The sequence below is a fragment of the Macaca nemestrina genome, chromosome 3 (genome assembly GCF_043159975.1).
Source record: "Macaca nemestrina isolate mMacNem1 chromosome 3, mMacNem.hap1, whole genome shotgun sequence".
Classification (NCBI taxonomy): Eukaryota; Metazoa; Chordata; class Mammalia; order Primates; family Cercopithecidae; genus Macaca; species Macaca nemestrina.
Window position 1 is genome coordinate 45,611,838 of NC_092127.1, and position 20,484 is coordinate 45,632,321.

The 20,484-nt window shown below is 38.1% G+C and overlaps 1 protein-coding gene across 2 annotated transcripts in view; it reads left to right on the top strand.

The window, feature by feature from the left end:
* Nucleotides 1-20,271, top strand: part of LOC105463396 (glycophorin A (MNS blood group)) — a 38,973-nt gene extending 18,702 nt beyond the window's left edge. For both annotated transcript variants that reach the window (XM_011710457.3, XM_071092980.1), the window contains exons 2-7: nucleotides 3,154-3,252; nucleotides 3,957-4,052; nucleotides 4,981-5,019; nucleotides 6,809-6,894; nucleotides 8,968-9,046; nucleotides 19,047-20,271. In XM_011710457.3, coding sequence (XP_011708759.2) covers nucleotides 3,154-3,252; nucleotides 3,957-4,052; nucleotides 4,981-5,019; nucleotides 6,809-6,894; nucleotides 8,968-9,046; nucleotides 19,047-19,099 — 452 coding nt within the window. In that variant the 3' untranslated portion in view covers nucleotides 19,100-20,271. The remainder of the gene's footprint in view (nucleotides 1-3,153; nucleotides 3,253-3,956; nucleotides 4,053-4,980; nucleotides 5,020-6,808; nucleotides 6,895-8,967; nucleotides 9,047-19,046) is intronic.
* Nucleotides 20,272-20,484: the final 213 nt, after the last annotated feature.

Sequence of the window (20,484 nt, forward strand, 5' to 3'; positions counted from 1 at the left end):
ATGTATTGCATTTAAGAATAAAAAGTGTTTAATTACAAAAATAATTCGCAATTTATCTAATGAGATTTTAAAAGGATTTATGTGAGTCTACATTCTGATTTCATGTTTGTGTGCATGTTTTTATAATAGAGAGCGGCAGTGACCTAGAATTCATTCCATTGCCTGGTTATCTGACTCTTTAGTCAGTATCTTAGGCTGGAGCCAGCATTGCCTATAATTCCATCACAACTCTGAGCATCCACTTTCGAAAGAAGAAAAAAAAAAGGCGTGGGAGGGGAAACTTAGAATTGACTCAACCTCTATTGAACTATAAGAACATTAAATGCAATAGTGTTTTATTATTGTTTCAATTTTTACTGAAGAGGTAAGATTGTCCCTAGCAGATGGAGACACTGAGACATGGGATAGAACTTTTGTTCTATATAATTATTATGTGCTTCCACCTTTCTTAGCATAGACAGTTTTCCAAATGCATCTTCAGGTTACCCCTTTATAAGCATTGTAACAATAATACCCAACGTATATGTAATTCTCTTTATGTGTAACTGCTATACTAACATGTACATACACATACATATCACATACAAAGACACCACATATGCACACATACCACATACGCACATATACACATCACATACACACACATACCACATATGCACACATACAACATACACACACATACACATCACATACACACACATACCATATACGCACACATACCACATACACACACATCACATACACACACACCACGTACGCACGCATACACATCACATACACACACAGCATATACACACAAATACCACATACACACACGTACACATCACATACACACACATAACACATACACACATATACATGTCACATACACACATACCACATAGGCACACATACACACCACATACACACACACCACACACACACACCACATACGCACACATACACATCACATACACACACACCACATACGCACACATACCACATATGCACACGTATCACATACACACACATAACAAATATGCACACATACCACATAAGCACACATACACATCACATACACGCCACATATGCACACATACCACATACGCACACATACACATCACATACACACAAACCACATACGTACACATACCACATATGCACACATACCACATACGCACACATAAACATCACATACACATCACATACACACACACCACATACGCACAAATACCAAATACACACACATACACATCACATACGCACACACCACACACACACCCCACATATGCACACATACACATATGCACACATACCACATACACACACATACACATCACATACACACACACCACATATGCACACATACCACATACGCACACGTACACATCACATATGCACACATACACATCCCACATGCACACATACCACATTTGCACACATACCACATACACACACATACACATCACATACACACACCACAAACATACACATACCACATATGCACACAACACATCACATGCACATGCATACCACATATGCACACGTACCACATACACACACATGTACACACACACCAAATATGCACAAATACCACATACGCACACATACACATCACATACACACACCACACACACACACCACATAAGCACACATACACATCACATACACACACACCACACACACACCACATACGCACATGTACACATCATGTATGCACACATACACATCACACACACATACCACATACGCACACATATCACATACGCACACATACACATCATATACACACACACCACATACGCACACATACCACATACACATACACATCACATACACATACACCACACAGGCACACACTACATACGCACACATGCACATCAGATACACACACACCACACACACACACACATAACCGCATACACACACATACTCATTACTTACATACACATACCACATATGCACACTTACCACGTACACACACATACACATCACATACATACACATACCACATACGCACACATACCACATATGCACACATACCCATCACATACACACACATACCATATGCGCACCCATACCACATACGCACACATACACATCACATGCACACACACCACATACACACAAATACCACATACACATACACATCACATACACACACATACCACATACGCACACATACACATCACAGATGCACACATACCACATACGCACACACATCACATGTGCACACATACACACCACATGTGCACACGTACCATATACACACACATACACATCACATATGCACACACCACACATGCACACATACCACATATGCACACATACACATCACATACATACACATACCACATATGCACACATACCAGATACGCACATGTACACATCACACACACATCCCACATACACACAAATACCACATACACACACACCACATATGCACACATACCACATACACACAAATACCACACACACACACACCACATACACACAAATACCACATACACACACCACATATGCACACATACCACATACACACACATACACATCACATACACACACATACCACATACACACACGTGCATATCGCATATGCACATATACACATCACATACACACACACCACATACGCACACATACCACAGATGCACCCATACCACATATGCACACATACCACATATACACACATACACAACACATACACATACATACCACATACGCACACATACCACATACGCACACACACCACATATGCACACATACCACATATGCACACATACACATCACATACACATACCACATATGCACCCATACCACATACGCACACATACCACATACACACACATATTTAAACTAATTTCGTTCTCACAATGACATTTCAAGGCAGGAATTATTATTGTACAGAGGAGAAAACCAAGGTACACTTTATTTATCTGTAAACCTCTGCTATGCAGAAATTCTGGAGGAGCTTCCAGACCCTTAATTTTAAAATAAGGCCAATAATACAATACTTACCACATAGCAATTCTCTAAAGATTATGTAAGATGTATACAAAAGCGCTTAGCTCAGGCGCTGGAGGGATGTGAGAGAAATCTGTCCTTCGTGGTATGCTTTATGGTCCGCTCAGTCACCTCATTCTTAATCCCTTTCTCAACTTCTATTTTACACAGAAATTGTGAGAATATCAGCATCAAGTACCACTGTTCCGGCAACGCACACTTCCACCTCTTCTTTGGTCCCAGAGAGTTATGTCTCATCACATTCAAATGGTTTGTTTCTATTTTTTATTTTTAAATGGTGGCTCCACAATCATTTTTGTGATGTAACCCTATTTTAGGGGACCTGTCACTGCAGGGAAACGGACAAACACTGAGAAATGCGAGCTAAGTAGACACAGCCTACTAAGTAGACACAATTCCTACTGCAGAGGAATTCTTGCCTCTGAAATATCTTACAGAAATAATACTGTGAGTTAAAGAAATTAAAACAATGTGGCAAAGCACAGAAATGATGCGTGTGACCATGACATCGTGGACCAGGTAAAGGGGACCTAATAGTGCAGCGTCACGGAGGGTCTGTGGGCAAACTGAGTTCAGCTCAGACCTGGGCTCAGCTCTATCCCAACTGCTGACCCAGGGTGAGTTGCCCTGCAGGGTTTCTATCCCATTAATTTTAAAATGGGGCCAGTAACACAGTACTTATCTCACAGCGTTTCTCTAAAGGCTAAATAAGAAGATGTATCTAAAAGTGCTTAGATCAGAGCCTCACACATTCTCAGTGGCTGATAAACAATAAGCAAAGCTGGGTGCTGGGATAAGAGGAATCTGGTAGCAGTCTCTCTTGTTAGTTTTCAGGGGAGAAGAAATTCTGGAGCTGCTGGCAGGGATGTGGAAGAATTTGTCTTTCATGATACGCTTTATGTCCACATGGTCGCCTCATTCTTGATCCCTTTCTCAACTTATCTTGTATGCAGATAAGCACACATCGGACACACATCCAACCACTGCTAGTGCTCATGAAGTTTCGGAATTTTCTGGTAGAACCCATTACCCTCCAGTAGAGGACAACGGTAGGTTCTTAGTTTTAAGTAGTTGCTCTGGAATCATTGTTGTGATTGAACTATATTTTCACAAGCTGTAACTCATGAAAGTTCTCAAACTTTTGTGACAGAAAACCCATCTGTTTTACCCCAATAGCACCCACAACTATTAACTGTGACCAAGAAAGAGAAGGCAAGCCCCAATTAACCTTTGTACATAAAGCCTAAAGAATAAAAAAAAAATACCTGAATCCTCAATCATGTGATACAACATAGTATATACTATGTAATTTGTAATAATTAAACTCTAGAAAATTGTGTGGCTTTGGGAGTAAGAGAGCTTCAAGACATAAAATGGCAAGTGGAGACAGAGACAAAAGTAAGATGTGGACTGACAGGGAAGGTTAGCACAGGTGGAACAGTAAGGCAACTGTATTATCCATTGCTACTGACATAGAATCGAGAGAGACTATTGGCAAAAGCTCAGATGAGATACAGTAACAGTTTAGATTCAGACAGTGGCTGTGGCATAAATCTGGAAAATTGATAGCCACACGACCCCTCTTTGCATGGGACTGGCATCCGTGTGGAGTAATGGCTCCATGTCTCCTTTCTTCTCATTATTCTTACATTTTTTAAAAAAATATGTTGCTGCTTGTGTAAGTCAATAAGTGATTCTTCCAATACTTTCTCATTCCTTTCCCCTCAGTTATGAGATAATTTGCTTATTTCTCATCCATGAATACTTGTTGGGTCATTAAAAGTAGATACTGAGATTATTAATGGTAAGACTGACACATTACATCATAAAATTTACTAACTAGATGTTGAAAGTTGACCAACAACTCTCAAAATGTGATTAAGAAAAGGAAACCCACAAAACAGTTTAATTCCAAAATGATTTTTTTTGGCACATACCTTACTTGTTTGGACTTAACATTGAAATTTTGCTTTATAGGAGAACGGGTACAACTTGTCCATGAATTCTCTGAACTAGGTATGTTAATATTTGACAAATAATAAAAGTCATTCCATTTTAAACTATCCATTGCTTGTTTCAAATGCGTAAGAAAATGTGTCAATCTTAAAACAGAAGAGCGTATGTTGTTTACTTTATTCATACAAAATTGTAAAGGCAAAGAAAATATTCTCTTTTTAAAATTAAATTAGGCATTTCTTATTTTTAAAAACATTTGGGGGGCCAGGAGCAGTGGCTCATGCCTGTAATCCCAGAGCTTTGGGAGGCCGAGCCTGGCTAATCACTTGAGCCCAGGAATTTGAGAACCGCCTGGGCAATATGGCAAAATCCGTCTCTACAAAAAATACAAAATTAGCTGGGATGGGGCATGCACCTGTAGTCCCAGCTACTTGGGAGGCTGGCTGAGGTGGGAGGATCGATTGCCTGAGCCTGGGAGTTTGAGGCTGCAGTGAGCTCTGACTGTACCACTGTACTCTAGTCTTGGTGACCGAGTAAGACCCTGTCTCAGAAACAAATACATAAGTAAATAAAAATAAATAAAAACATTTTGGAAATAGAAATACATAATTTGGTAATAGTTTTTCTCTTAAGTTAGATGTTTTACCTCTCTAACCAACACTGAGTACTTGAAAAAAGCCTCATAAGAGTTTATAAAACAAATGAACTTCCCTCTTCCTTACCGTAAAGAGCCAGGCATTTAAAATCATCTAATTAACTGGTACTGTATTTCAAAGTTAAATCTCAGCCTTGATTCATTTTTGGCCCAATGCAATCACTTAGGGGCCATCTTGACAACCTCTGCTGAAGGGACATCCCTTCCCCTCACTTGAGTATCACTGTGTGTGCTCATTTGCTATTCTGCATTCTAACCCTCCCTTGACACTTGGCTGTGTCCACAGCTCACAGGGTAAAAAGCACATCATAGAACTTCATCACTATCACATACATTCAAGCTAAGTGGTCAAGAAAGCTGGGCAACACCAGCAAGAGGAAATGCTACTTTTACTTTTTATCAATAATAGGGCTTTTAAATATTAATTAGGCAAATAAATGAGCCATTTTACCTTTGTGTCTAGCCTTCCATTCTATTTACTTCATCGGGAAGCACTACAAATATGCTATAAATATGGAACTATCTCTAAATTAATTTATTTCAATTGTTTCATTCCCAAATATAAAAGACTGAAAAAGCATTTTAGCGACTATATTAGAGACTATGCATAAGAATACTGTGGAAGGAATAAAGCTTAGAATATAGATGACCTGCATTATAGTTATAATTCTAGTTTTAACTAGTTGTCTGACCAAGGCTAAGTTAACCTTATTCAGCTTCTTTTCTTCATTTGTAAACTGTTTATACCAGTTTCTTTCCAAAAGTATGATTCTATGATCTGTTCAATGTTCTTTTATACATCAAGACATTATTTTCTCTCATAACTTCCAAATTATGAGAGAATTTGTGTTTTTTTCCCCCATATCTGAGTAGAAGGTCCACTGAGTTCTTATCTACAGTTACACTAGTGAAGAACGCTGGGTCTGGAATCAGAAGCCTCAGGTCTTAGTTCTGTCATCAACTAGTTGTGCGACCTTCAAAAGACTTGATCACTCACAGTCCCAGTTTCCCACATAGTTACTGTAAAGCACACAATTTTTAAAAAGAAAAAATATACATAATAGTATATTAATTGTACTTTCTATTAAAAGGCAAGGTGAAGTTACCCTGATTTTATCTGTCTTATTTTTCAATTGCTATGTGGTCATTTATTTCAGGCTTTCATAATTTTGCTGCTCTCTTTATCTCCTGTAGTGATAGCACTCATTATTTTTGGGGTGATGGCTGGTGTCATTGGAACGATCCTCTTTATTTCTTGCTGTATTCGCCGACTGAGAAAGGTGAGAATTCAGTTTTTAATGTTGCTCTAAATACCAGTGTGAACAGCTCTAAGAGGGTTTATTCCTCTGAGTTCAGTTAAACTCAAAAGAGAAACAGAACTGCATAAAATTCCATCTTTTTCAACTGGACACATAGAAGTCACTGTGTTACTCTAGCAGAATTTATTTTTTTATGCATTTGCCCAATTAAAGGGAACCTCTAAATATAAATCTATCCCCAATTTTCCCAATGAAAGTTCTCCCTAAGTTTTTGTCTAACTTACTTTCACATATTTTGATGGATATTGAGGAAATATTAAGATTCTACTTATAGTATTTACCCTATTTGTGTATAAAATATTTAAAAGAATATATTTACATATGTTTAAAACTTTGGGGGAGGTTAAGGCAGGAGGATTGCTTAAGCTCAGGAGTTTGAGACCAGCCTGAGCAACAAGGTGAAACCTAGTCTATACAAAAAATATGAAAATTGAAAGGCGTGGTGGTGCACATGTGTAGTATCGGCTACTCAGGGGACTAAAGTGGGAGGATTCGTTGAGCCTGGGAAATCAAGGCTGCAGTGAGCTGTGATCATGCTACTGCACTCCAGCCTGGGCAACACAGTGAGACCCTGTCTCAATAAATACATAAATAAATAAATAAAAATAAACAAAATAAAACTTTTGCTTTTCTTAATTCTCACGTATTCTGAAACAAATTTTTCAAATTTCCACCCATGAATTCTTAACATCAGTGATTTATTTTGAATCACTAATGCTTTTTTCTAAATACATATTTTTTTGAGACAGAGTTTCCCTCTGTCACCCAGGCTCGAGGGCAAAGTAGCGCAATCTCTGCTCACTGCAACCTCCGCCTCCCGGGATCAAGTGATTCTCGTGCTTCAGCCTCTGCAGTAGTTGGGACTACAGTTGCAGGCCACCATGCCTGGTTAATTTTTGTATTTTTTTAATAGTAGAGATGGGGTTTCACTGTGTTAGCCAGACTGGTTTTAAACTCCTGACTTCAAGTGATCCACCTGCCTTGGTCTCCAAAGTGCTGGGATTACAGGCACGAGCCACCACGCCCAGCCCACTAATGCTATTTTTAAATACATACAACATAGCTTATCGAAGTGTATAACTTTTGCTATCACTTTCTATTCACAATATTTAAGACACAATGTGTGTGTGTATTTATGATGCTGTCACTGTCTCTGTAATCCTAGATCAAAAGTACTTAAGTCACATAAGATTGGTACAGTTGTGTTTTCATTCATCCTCTATTCTTAATCTCTCTTTGTGACTTTTGAGACCATAACCACTATATAATTCTTTTAAAAGGCTGAGAGGTGTAACAACACTGCAATTGTGGGGCCATCAGAAGAATGATAGTAATACCTACATTAAGTTCCTTTGCCTCTTTTCTTTTTTTAACTGCTTCTAACAGTTAACTTCTACAATCATCCAATCCTATAATTGATTTTCATTGTTATATGTAAATACATCTTCCTTAAATAATGCTTTTTGTTAATCAAAGAAAAATAACTGAGAATGCCTACTCTTGTGTGAGATTTTTCGTAAGGACTTTAATATAAGATAACTTCTCTTGCCTGGAATATAAAAGAGAAAAATCATCTTCTTACATGGGCATGTATGGCAAAGTGGGTTGTCTTCTCTCTTGGTCAATGTTCTAAAACCTGAAAAAGTCAAGGAAATATTTAGTTGAGAAAATTCAGAGAATTTTCTAAATGTATATGGATGAATTTTGCCCTGGTCAACGTGATGCAAAGATCACACACTTTATTTTTAGTTTCACTTTCACTATTTATTACAACAGGGAAATCTGTAGTATCAGTGTTTGAGGTGATATTTCTCCTACTGAAACACCAAATACCATAGAAGAAACAAATACAAGTTTAAATCAATGCTTATAAATACTAGTAACTAGTAACAACAACAAAATATCTGCAAAGGGGATTTCAACCAAAAGAAAAAAAATTTAGAAAAAAATATTTTTAAGCTGAAGCATTTTACTTTTTACTGTCTTAAGGTGAGAAAATTGTGTTATTAATATTTTTCTGGTATTTCTTCATAGAAAAGCCAATCTGATGTACAACCTCTCCCCCCACCTGACGCAGAGGTGCCTTTAAGCTCTGTTGAAATAGAAAATCCAGGTTGGTGTTAATATTTGCAGTTCCTTTTGCCTTTTAGGAGAAACAAACAAACTAGTGAGTTACTTCTTTCTGATTTGAGGGAGGGGAAAACTAGTTATGATTCGTTTCTATTCTATTTCATTAATTCTACTTCTGATTTTTTAGAAATGTAAGAGTTTGTCTGCAGCATAGTGAGATTCTCTTTTAGACACATTTTGTTTTGTGTTTTTTTTTTAAAAAAAGACAATCAAATAGTAAAAGCAAAAGAGAAAACCAAGTGTACTTCTTATTTCCCAAACTGCAAAGTTCTGTGTGTAGGAGACTCTATGGTCAGTATGGTGTAGTGTAGTGTAATAGCCCCAGATCTGAAATCAGACTTGGATTTGAATCCATGCTCCAACACCTATTAGCTGTGTAACCCTGAGCAAGCTACTAAACCTCTGTTAATATGGAGATAATGATAGTGTCAATCTCACATAGTTTAATGAGAATTAAATGAGCTACAACTGGTAAAGCATTTAAAACCATTCATAGTGGCCATGATAAGTCCTCACGCCTGTTAGCTGTTATCAATATAGCAGGTGTCATTCCCAAATGACCTCCTGTGCACACTGGCAAGCCATCTGGCACATGCTTTCATCTCCACTCCCAGGTGCTAAGTAGATACAAAACATGTGAAAGGCTGTAGATATATTTTGTTTATCCAGAACAGTACCGAACCACATAGAGCTTTTTGAAAAGAACATTTATTGTCAACCTTTAAAAGTGGGAAATTGTTACATTTTATTTTATTTATTATACTTTAAGTTCTAGGGTACATGTGCACAACATGCAGGTTTGTTACATATGTATACATGTGCCATGTTGGTGTGCTGCACCCATTAACTCGTCATTTACATTAGGTATATCTCCTAATGCTATCCCTCACCCCTCCCCCCAGCCCACGAGAGGCGCCATTGTGTGATGTTCCCCACCCTGTGTCCAAGTGTTCTCATTGTTCAATTCCTACCTGCGAGTGAGAACATGTGGTGTTTGATTTTCTGTCCTTGTGACAGTTTGCTCAGAATGATGGTTTCCAGCTGTATCCACGTCCCTACAAAGGACATGAGCTCATCCTTTTTTATGGCTGCATAGTATTCCATGGTGTATATGTACCACATTTTCTTCATCCAATCTGTCACTGATAGACATTTGGATTGGTTCCAAGTCTTTGCTATTGTGAATAGTGCTGCGATAAACATACGTGTGCATGTGTCTTTATAGCAGCATGATTTATAATCCTTTGGGTATATACCCAGTAATGGGATGGCTGGATCAAATGGTATTTCTAGTTCTAGATCCTTGAGGAATCGCCACACTGTCTTCCACAATAGTTGAACTAGTTTACGGTTGCACCAATAGTGTAAAAGTGTACCTATTTCTCCACATCCTCTCCAGCACCTATTGTTTCCTTTTTAATGATCGCCATTCTAAAGGTGTGAGATGGTATCTCATTGTGGTTTTGATTTACATTTCTCTGATGGCCAGTGATGATGAGCATTTTTTCATGTGTCTGTTGGCTGCATAAATGTCTTCTTTTGAGAAATGTCTGTTCATATCCTTTGCCCACTTTTTGATGGGGTTGTTTGATTTTTTTCTTGTAAATTTAAGTTCTTTGTAGATTCTGGATATTAGTCCTTTGTCAGATGGATACGTTGTAAAAATTTTCTCCCGTTCTGTAGGCTGCCTGTTCACTCTGATGGTAGTTTCTTTTGCTGTGCAGAAGCTCTTTAGTTTAATTAGATCCCATTTGTCAATTTTGACTTTTGTTGCCATTGCTTTTTGTGTTTTAGTCATGAAGTCCTTGGCCATGCCTATGTCCTGAATGGTATTGCCTAAGTTTTCTTCTAGGGTTTTTATGATTTTAGGTCTAACATTTAAGTCTTTAATCGATCTTGAATTAATTTTTATATGGTATAAGGAAGGGATCCAGTTTCAGCTTTCTACTTATGGCTAGCCAGTTTTCCCAGCACCATTTGTTATATAGGGAATCCTTTTCCCATTGCTTGTTTTTGTCAGGTTTGTCAAAGATCAGATGGTTGTAGATGTGTGCTGGTATTTCTGAGGCCTCTGTTCTGTTCCATTGGTCTCTATCTCTGTTTTGGTACCAGTACCATGCTGTTTTGGTTACCGTAGCCTTACAGTATAATTTGAAGTCATGTAGCCATGATGTCTCCAGCTTTGTTCTTTTGGGTTAGGATTGTCTTGGCAATGCAGGATCTTTTTTTGTTCCATATGAACTTTAAAGTAGTTTTTCCAATTCTGTGAAGAAAGTCATTGGTAGCTTGACAGGGATGGCAGCGGATCTATAAATTACCTTGGGCAGTATGGCCATTTTCACAATATTGATTCTTCCTATCCATGAGCATGGTATGTTCTTCCATTTGTTTGTGTCCTCTTTTATTTCACTGAGCAGTGGTTTGTAGTTCTCCTTGAAGAGGTCCTTCACATCCCTTGTGAGTGGGATTCCTAGGTATTTTATTCTCGTTGAAGCAATTGTGAATGGAAGTGCACTCATAATTTGGCTCTCTGTTTGCCTGTTATTGGTGTAGAGAATGCTTGTGATTTTTGCACATTGATTTTGTATCCTGAGACTTTGCTGAAGTTGCTCATCAGCTTAGGAGATTTTGGGCTGAGATGATGGGGTTTTCTAAATATATAATCATGTCATCTGCAAACAGGGACAGTTTGACTTCCTCTTTTCCTAACTGAATACCCTTTATTTCTTTCTCCTGCCTCATTGCCCTGGCCAGAACTTCCAATACCATGTTGAATAGGAGTGGTGAGAGAGGGCATCCCTGTCTTGTGCCAGTTTTCAAAGGGAATGCTTCCAGTTTTTGCCCATTCAGTATGATATTGGCTGTGGGTTTGTCATAAATAGCTCTTATGATTTTGAGATACGTCCCATCAATTAGTAGTTTATCAAGAGTTTTCAGCATGAAGGGCTGTTGAATTTTTTCAAAGGCGTTTTTTGCATCTATTGAGATAATCATATGGTTTTTGTCTTTGGTTCTGTTTATATGATGGATTACGTTTATTGATTTGCCAATATTGGACCAGTCTTGCATTCCAGCCATGATGCCAACTTGATCATAGTGGATAAGCTTTTTGATGTGCTGCTGGATTTGGTTTGTCAGTATATTGAGGATTTTTGCATCAATGTTCATCAGGGTTATTGGTCTAAAATTCTGTTTTGTGTATGTGTGTGTCTTTGTTACCAGGCTTTGGTATCAGGATGATGCTGGCCTCATCAAATGAGTTAGGGAGGATTCCCTCTTTTTCTATTGATTGGAATAGTTTCAGAAGGAATGCTACCAGCTCCTCTTTGTACCACTGGTAGAATTCCACTGTGAATCTGTCTGGTCCTGGATGGATTAATTATTAATTAGGCTATTAGTTATTAATTATTGCCTCAATTTCAGAGCCTGCTATTGGTCTATTCAGGGATTCAACTTCTTCCTGGTATGGTCTTGGAAGGGTGTATGTGTCCATGAATTTATCCATTTCTTCTAGATTTTCTAGTTTATTTGCATATAGGTGTTTATAGTATTCTCTGATGGTAGTTTGTATTTTTGTGGGATCGGTGGTGATATCCCCTTTATCATTTTTTATTGCGTCTGTTTGATTCTTCTCTCTTTTCTTCTTTATTAGTCTTGCTAGTGGTCTATCCATTTTGCTGATCTTTTCAAAAAACCAGTTCCTGGATTCACTGATTTTTTTGAAGTGTTTTTTGTCTCTATCTCCTTCAATTCTACTCTGATCTTAGTTATTTCTTGCCTTCTGCTAGCTTTCGAATGTGTTTGCTCTTGCTTCTCTAGTTCTTTTAATTTTGATGTTAGGATGTCAATTTTAGATCTTTCCTGCTTTCTCTTGTGGGCATTTAGTGCTATAAATTTCCCTCTACACACTGCTTTAAATGTGTCCCAGAGATTCTGGTATGTTGTGTCTTTGTTCTCATTGATTTCAAAGAACATCTGTATTTCTGCCTTCATTTCATTATGTACCCAGTAGTCATTCAGGAGCAGGTTGTTCAGTTTCCATGTAGTTGAGCAGTTTTGAGTGAGTTTCTTAATCCTGAGCTCTAGTTTGATTGCACTGTGGTCTGAGAGACAGTCTGTTACAATCTCTGTTCTTTTACATTTGCTGAAGAGTGCTTTACTTCCAACTATGTGGTCAATTTTGGAATAAGTGCAATATGGTGCTGAGAAGAATGTATATTCTGTTGATTTGTCTATCTGTTGATAGACATCTATTAGGTCCACTTGGTACAGAGCTGACTTCAATTCCTGGATATCCTTGTTAACTTTCTGTCTCATTGATCTGTCTAATGTTGACAGTGGGGTGTTATAGTCTCTCATTATTATTGTGTGGGAGTCTAAATCTTTTGGAGGTCTCTAAGGACTTGCTTTATGAATCTGGGTGATCCTGTATTAGGTGCATATATATTTAGAATAGTTAGCTCTTCTTGTTGAATTGATCCCTTTACCATTATGTAATGGCCTTCTATGTCTCTTTTGATCTTTGTTGGTTTAAAGTCTGTTTTATCAGAGACTAGGATTGCAACCCCTGCTTTTTGTTTTCCATTTGCTTGGTAGATCTTCCTCCATCCCTTTATTTTGAGCCTATGTGTGTCTCGGCACATGAGATGGGTCTCCTGAATACAGCACACTGATGGATCTTGACTCTATCCAATTTGCCAGTCTGAGTCTTTTAATTGGAGTATTTAGCCCATTTACATTTAAGGTTAATATTGTTATGTTTGAATTTGATCCTGTCATTATGATGTTAGCTCATTATTTTGCTTGTTACTTGATGCAGTTTCTTCCTAGCATTGATGGTCTTTACAATTTGACATGTTTTTACAGTGGCTGGTACCGGTTGTTCCTTTCCATGTTTAGTGCTTCCTTCAGGAGCTCTTGTAAGGCAGGCCTGGTGGTGACAAAATCTCTCAGCATTTGTTTGTCTGTACAGGATTTTATTTTTTCTTCTCTTATGAAGCTTAGTTTGGCTGGATATGAAATTCTGAGTTGAAAATTATTTTAAGAATGTTGAATATTGGCCCCCACTCTCTTCTGGTTTGTAGAGTTTCTGCCTAGAGATTTGCTGTTAGTCTGATGGGCTTCCCTTTGTGGGTAACCTGACCTTTCTCTCTGGCTCCTCTTAACGTTTTTTTCTTCTTTTCAACTTGGGTGAATCTGACAATTATGCGTCTTAGAGTTGCTCTTCTCAAGGAGTATCTTTGTGGTGTCTTCTGTATTTCCTGAACTTCTGTATAGCCTGCCTTGCTAGGTTAGGGAAGTTCTCCTGGATAATATCCTGAAGAGTGCTTTCCAACTTAGTTCCATTCTCCCCATCACTTTCAGGTACACCAATCAGACGTAGATTTGGTCTTTTCACATAGTCCCCTATTTCTTGGAGGATTTGTTCATTTCTTTTTACTCTTTTTCCACTAAACTTCTCTTCTCACTTGATTTCATTCATTTGATCTTCAATCACTGATACCCTTTCTTCCACTTGATCAAATCGGCTACTGAAGCTTGTACATGCATCGCGTAGTTCTCGTGGCATGGTTTTCAGCTCCATCAGGTCATTTAAGGTCTTCTCTACACCATTTATTCTAGTTAGCCATTTGTCTAATCTTTTTTTCAAGGTTTTTAGCTTCTTTGTGATGGGTTCGAACATCTTCCTTTAGCTAGGAAAAGTTTGTTATTACTAATCATCTGAAGCCTTCTTCTCTCAACTCGTCAAAGTCATTCTCCATCCAGCTTTCTTCCATTGCTGGCAAGGAGCTGCATTCCTTTGGAGGAGAAGAGGCACTCTGATTTTTAGAATTTTCAGCTTTTCTGCCCTGGTTTCTCCCCATCTTTGTGGTTTTATCTACCTTTGGTCTTTGATGATGGTGTTTTGGTGTGGATGTCCTTTCTGTTTGTTAGTTTTCCTTCTAACAGTCAGGACCCTCAGCTGCAGGTCTGTTTGAGTTTGCTGGAGGTCCACTCCAGACCATGTTTGCATGGGTATCACCAGCAGAAGCTGCAGAACAGCAAATATTGCAGAATAGCAAATGTTGCTGCCTGATCCTTCCTCTGGAAGCTTTGTCTCAGAGGGGCACCCAGTTGTATGAGGTGTCTCCCAGTTAGGCTACTCGGGGGTCAGGGACCCACTTAAGGAGACAGTCTGTCTGTTCTCAAATCTCAAACTCCATGCTAGGAGAACCACTACTCTCTTCAAAGCTCTCAGACAGGGACATTTAAGTCTGCAGAAGTTTCTGCTGCCTTTTGTTCAGCTATGCCCTGCCCCCAGAGGTGGAGTCTACAGAGTCAGGCAGGCCTCCTTGAGCTGTGGTGGGCTCCACCCAGTTCAAGCTTCCCAGCTGCTTTGTTTACCTACTCAAGCCTCAGCAATGGAGGACGCCCCTCCCTCTGCCTCACTGCTGCTTTGCAGTTCGATCTCAGACTGCTGTGCTAGCAGTGAGCAATGCTCCGTGGGTGTGGGACCCTCGGAGCCAGGTGTGGGATATAATCTCCTGGGGTGCTGTTTGCTAAGACCATTGGAAAAGCACAGTATTAGGGTGGGAGTGTCCCGATTTTCCAGGTACCATCTGTCATGGCTTCCCTTGGCTAGGAAAGGGAATTCCCTTACCCCTTGTGCTTCCCAGGTGAAGGGATGCCCACCCTGCTCCATGGGTTGCACCCACTGCCCTACAAGCCCCAGTGAGATGAACCTGGTACCTCAGTTGGAAATGCAGAAATCACCCATCTTCTGCATCACTCAGGCTGGGAGCTGCAGACTGGAGCTGTTCCTATTCGGCCATCTTGGAACCTCCCTCCTGAAATTGTTACATTTTAAAAATCAGGTATTACTATTCCTTTGGGGAAAAATGTAACTCCCAAAATGTTGAGAGCCTTCACACCATCATGAGACCAATTCCTAAGAGCTGAGTAGTGGCTGCTACCTCTACTGTTGGCTAAATACCTAGCCAATTGCATTTGTTTTATTCACTATGGCCCCTAGTATTAACTATATACAGAAAGTATATAGTTCCTATTAAACTTTGCCAGAAGCATAAATCCAAATGACATCTATTTTGGGAGATAGTCACCAAGAACAAGTCTCTGTAATGAGCTTTATTCCTTAAGCAAAAGAGATTTCATTCTGCCTTCTACAAAATCAATTGGTTTTCTCCCATAATTTTCAAAACTCATGACAGATCAGAGGTCCTGTACACTTCTGGATTTCAATTTTAACCCTGGACCAGTCTAGGTTTTCTAGACTTTAAAGAGTCACAGAACACAGAGTTTTAAAGATTCATCACAGCTACACAGGTTATATGCAGGATTTGCCACATCACATTATCATGTGAATTCTTAAAGCTTAACAATAATTGTTACATAAGTTTATAATCCTAAGAAGTTCCTGCTACATGGAAATGAATGGCATAGATATGATTCTCAGGCAAAAGGATTAATAAAATCCAATCTGCAGGTACTTGAAACAACAAAAGTTTTTAAGTCATATACCAGATTCACTTCATTTACTAAGGTTATCTTGTTATTGGACTGGCAGCTGGAACAAGTATCTATAAAATATTCATTTTATCTGCATTCTGTCTGTTCCACAAAAAAAGTCTTGATGCAGTTTTTTAAATGGAGCAATTACAACCTAAAGCCTATTTTTTTAAACTTAAATTTATATACATTTTTTTGCTAGTTATTTATTCTAGTGACAAATTTAGTGTTTAGTGTTTCCCCTGCCATTTTTTTTTCACACAATCTTAAGCATCTCAAATGTTGGGGACAATTTAATACACCACAGTGCATTAAGATATCCTTGTAGTTAGAACAGAAAACCAAACACCACATGTTCTCACTCATAGGTGGGAATCGAACAATGAGATCACTTGGACTTGTGAAGGGGAACATCACACACTGGGGTCTATTATGGGGAGGGGGGAGGCGAGAGGGATGGCATTGGGAGTTACACCTGATGTAAATAATGAGTTGATGGGTGCTGACGAGTTGATGGGTGCAACACACCAATATGGCACAAGTATACATATGTAACAAACCTGCACGTTGGGCACATGTACCCTAGAATTTAAAGTATAATAATAAAAACATTAAAAAATAAAAATAAAAAATAAAATAAAATAAACCTAAAAGATATCCTTGTAGATTAATTCAGTTAAGTGCAACAAACATTTGCTAAATGCGTACAGTGGGATAGGCACCACACTCACATTAGATATACCAATGTGAGTCTCCGTCCTTTAGAAGCTGAGAGACTAATGGAAAAACAGAATGTCATTGCAGTAAACAAGTTCTACAGTAGTGGAGGCAATAGCTCTACTTGTCCCAGAGATTGAGACAGGTATCAAAGGCTTCTGGAGATGAAATCACCTGGGATTAGCCTTAAAAGACAGATGAGGCCGGGTGTGGTGGCTCATGCCTGTAATCCCAGCACTTTGGGAGGCCGAGGCAGGCAGATCACAAGGTCAGGAGATTGAGACCATCCTGGCTAACACAGTGAAACCCCGTCTCTACTAAAAATACAAAAAATTAGCCTGGCGTGATGGTGGGTGCCTGTAGTCCCAGCTACTCTGGAGGCAGAGGCAGGAGAATGGCGTGAACCCCAGAGGCGGAACTTGCAGTGAGCCGAGGTCACGCCACTGCACTCCAGCCTGGGAGACAGAGCGGAACTCCATCTCAAAAAAAAAAACAAAAAACAAACAAACAAAAAAAACCAGACAGATGAATATTACCTAGGGCAGGGTTTTAGCAGAAGGACAGCCTGAGCGAGTACAGGCATGGAAGACAGAATATGTTTACTTAAAGAATTGTATGCATTTCCACATTAGCAGGATTGCTGCTTTGATTCTCTGTTCATGTTTCAAATATGTGTAATGACAGTGGAAAGTCTGAAGAACCAAACTTTAGGCTCACTTTATTTCCCCACATTTGTGCAAGTGAAGTTATTAAATGTCTTAGTATGTTAGTGAAACAGGTTATGAAATCTGCCTGCACCTCACAGCAAACATAGGAAAACACATTATTAAAGATTATTTAAAATGCTTTAGTCCTACTTTTATAGAATACGGCTCTAAATTAGTTTATAAGCCAAAGGCATAAGAGGTTAAAATGACAGTGCCATCTCAACAAGAACTAATGATGTTAAGGAGTAATTAAAGTATAAATTGTTTTAACCTTCTAAAAGTGCACGTGATCTGTGATTGGCGAAAAATGAGAATAAGCGAATCTGGGTCAGCTGCCGACTGTGGCATCCACATGTGACCCACCAGCCTATTTCTCACAGGAGGATGTTTGAGATGCACAGTTCCCATGGTGCCCAAATAGAAGAAGACTGGAAAAGCTCTGCTTCTGTAAGAGCAAGGGCTCCCCCCTCCCTTTCATGCACTTTCTAGGAACAACATAAATTCAACTTTCCAACCAGGAAAAGTGGAACATCGGGTTTACTGGAGAAAACTAGCCCAGTGCCCTTCTTTCATACCCTAGAACCAGAGAGTAACGTGACGATAAACCTTTGTGCAGACTTCTCCTTGGGGGGGGGGGGGGGAAGTCATTATTAAAAAAGACATGACAGACTTAGAAACATACCTTAAATTTTAACATGCATATGTGATTCAACTTATCATTTACTGGCTTCACATTACATTTTACCTCTATACAAGTTTGGCTATTAGTTTCTTATCTCTGTAGAAACTAGGAGCAGAGCAATTATATTTATTCTTTACCTAAGTCTTTTAGAATAGATATTCTAAGAAATTCTGTATTTTTCTTTACACGAAACTTCAATAGAGCTAACATTAAGGAGAGTCCTTTCGTTTCCTACTAATTACACTCAAAGACAACTCTGCAAGAATGTAGAATCCTAAAATTTATACTGTGCATTAATTTCCTATTGTGCTTAAACATAACTATGTCTCATATTTCGGTCTTGTATTTTTTTTTTACTATAATCCTTCTAGAGGAAACTGATCAATCGAATCTGTTCACCAAACCAAATGAGGAAAGAACATAAAGAAGACATAAGACTTCAGTCAAGTGAAAAATTAACATGTGGATTGGACACTCCAATAAATTATATACCTGCCTAAGTTGTACAATTTCAGAATGCAATTTTCATTATAATGAGTTCCAATGACTCAATGATGGGGAAAAAAATCTCTGCTCATTAATATTTCAAGGTAAAGAACAAATGTTCCTTTGAATGCTTGCTTTTGTGTGTTAGTATAATTTTTAGAATTGATTGAGAATTCTGTTCCAAAACTTTAGTTGAATTCATCTACATTTGTTTAATACTAACTTAATCTATTCTATTGTATTATAATGATGGTTCTGTCAAATGAAAGGGTGAAATACCTAGATGAAGTTTAGGTTTTCTTCCTATTGTAAACTTTTGAATCTGGTTTCATTGTTTTAAATAAATTAAGGGGACACTAAAGTCCTATCATTCATTTGCTTCATTGCTGAACAGGTAAGATATAATATTACATGAATGATTACTATATTTTGTTCACACTAATAAAGCTTGTGCTCAGAAATGCCATACACATACACATACACACCTGCACACAAACACACACATTATCATTTAATGCATAAATCAATGCAAAAGGTTTTCCCATTAATATGAAATGTTACATATATATAAATGCCATATTTAAAATAATTTGTCTAACAGTAGAACTTTGTCAGAGCACTCACTGAAGCTTGCATTCCACTGAAAGAGTTATTTGTGTAAGTAGAGTATCCTGAGAAGGAAAAGAACTTACGACCTTTCTTTATAACAGAAACTCAACTCTAAATTCAATAAGATGTGCAAACTGGACATGCAGGTGAATATTTTAATAGGTTACTATATGTTCTCAATTAAATTCTTTAATCTGTCCAGTCCCAGTTTCTCTTATTAATAAAACTTTGGAAATTTCTTTAAACCATTTACAGGAAATTTCTAGATATAGAGACTAAGGACTGTGACTATACAGCTGTCACTCTTAAGTTTAGTGAAACTTAAACAGCAAAAACAAAAAACAAAAAAGACCTTCCTGTGATACTTTATTTCCAAACTAATAAAAATCTATATGACTTTTTATTGTTGTGTGATAACAAAGTAAGATTTTGTATTTTGTATACTTTCAGGCCTGGCAACTGAAATTTGCCTTTTAATAAATTTAAAAATCTAAATTTTAACCTACTTGTATGCTCAGAGAGTGTTTTTGTATTAAAGTGACTACTTAAAATAAAGAACAAGACTAAGAAGGGAACATTTCTGTTTATACATGTGTTTTAAAAGTAATTTTAAGAGCATTATTAGGTTAATTTAATCCAATTAATGACCCAAATGCCAAGGTAATTTTAAATTTACATTTTTAATAAAAGCAACATGTTGAAACAAGAGAGGGT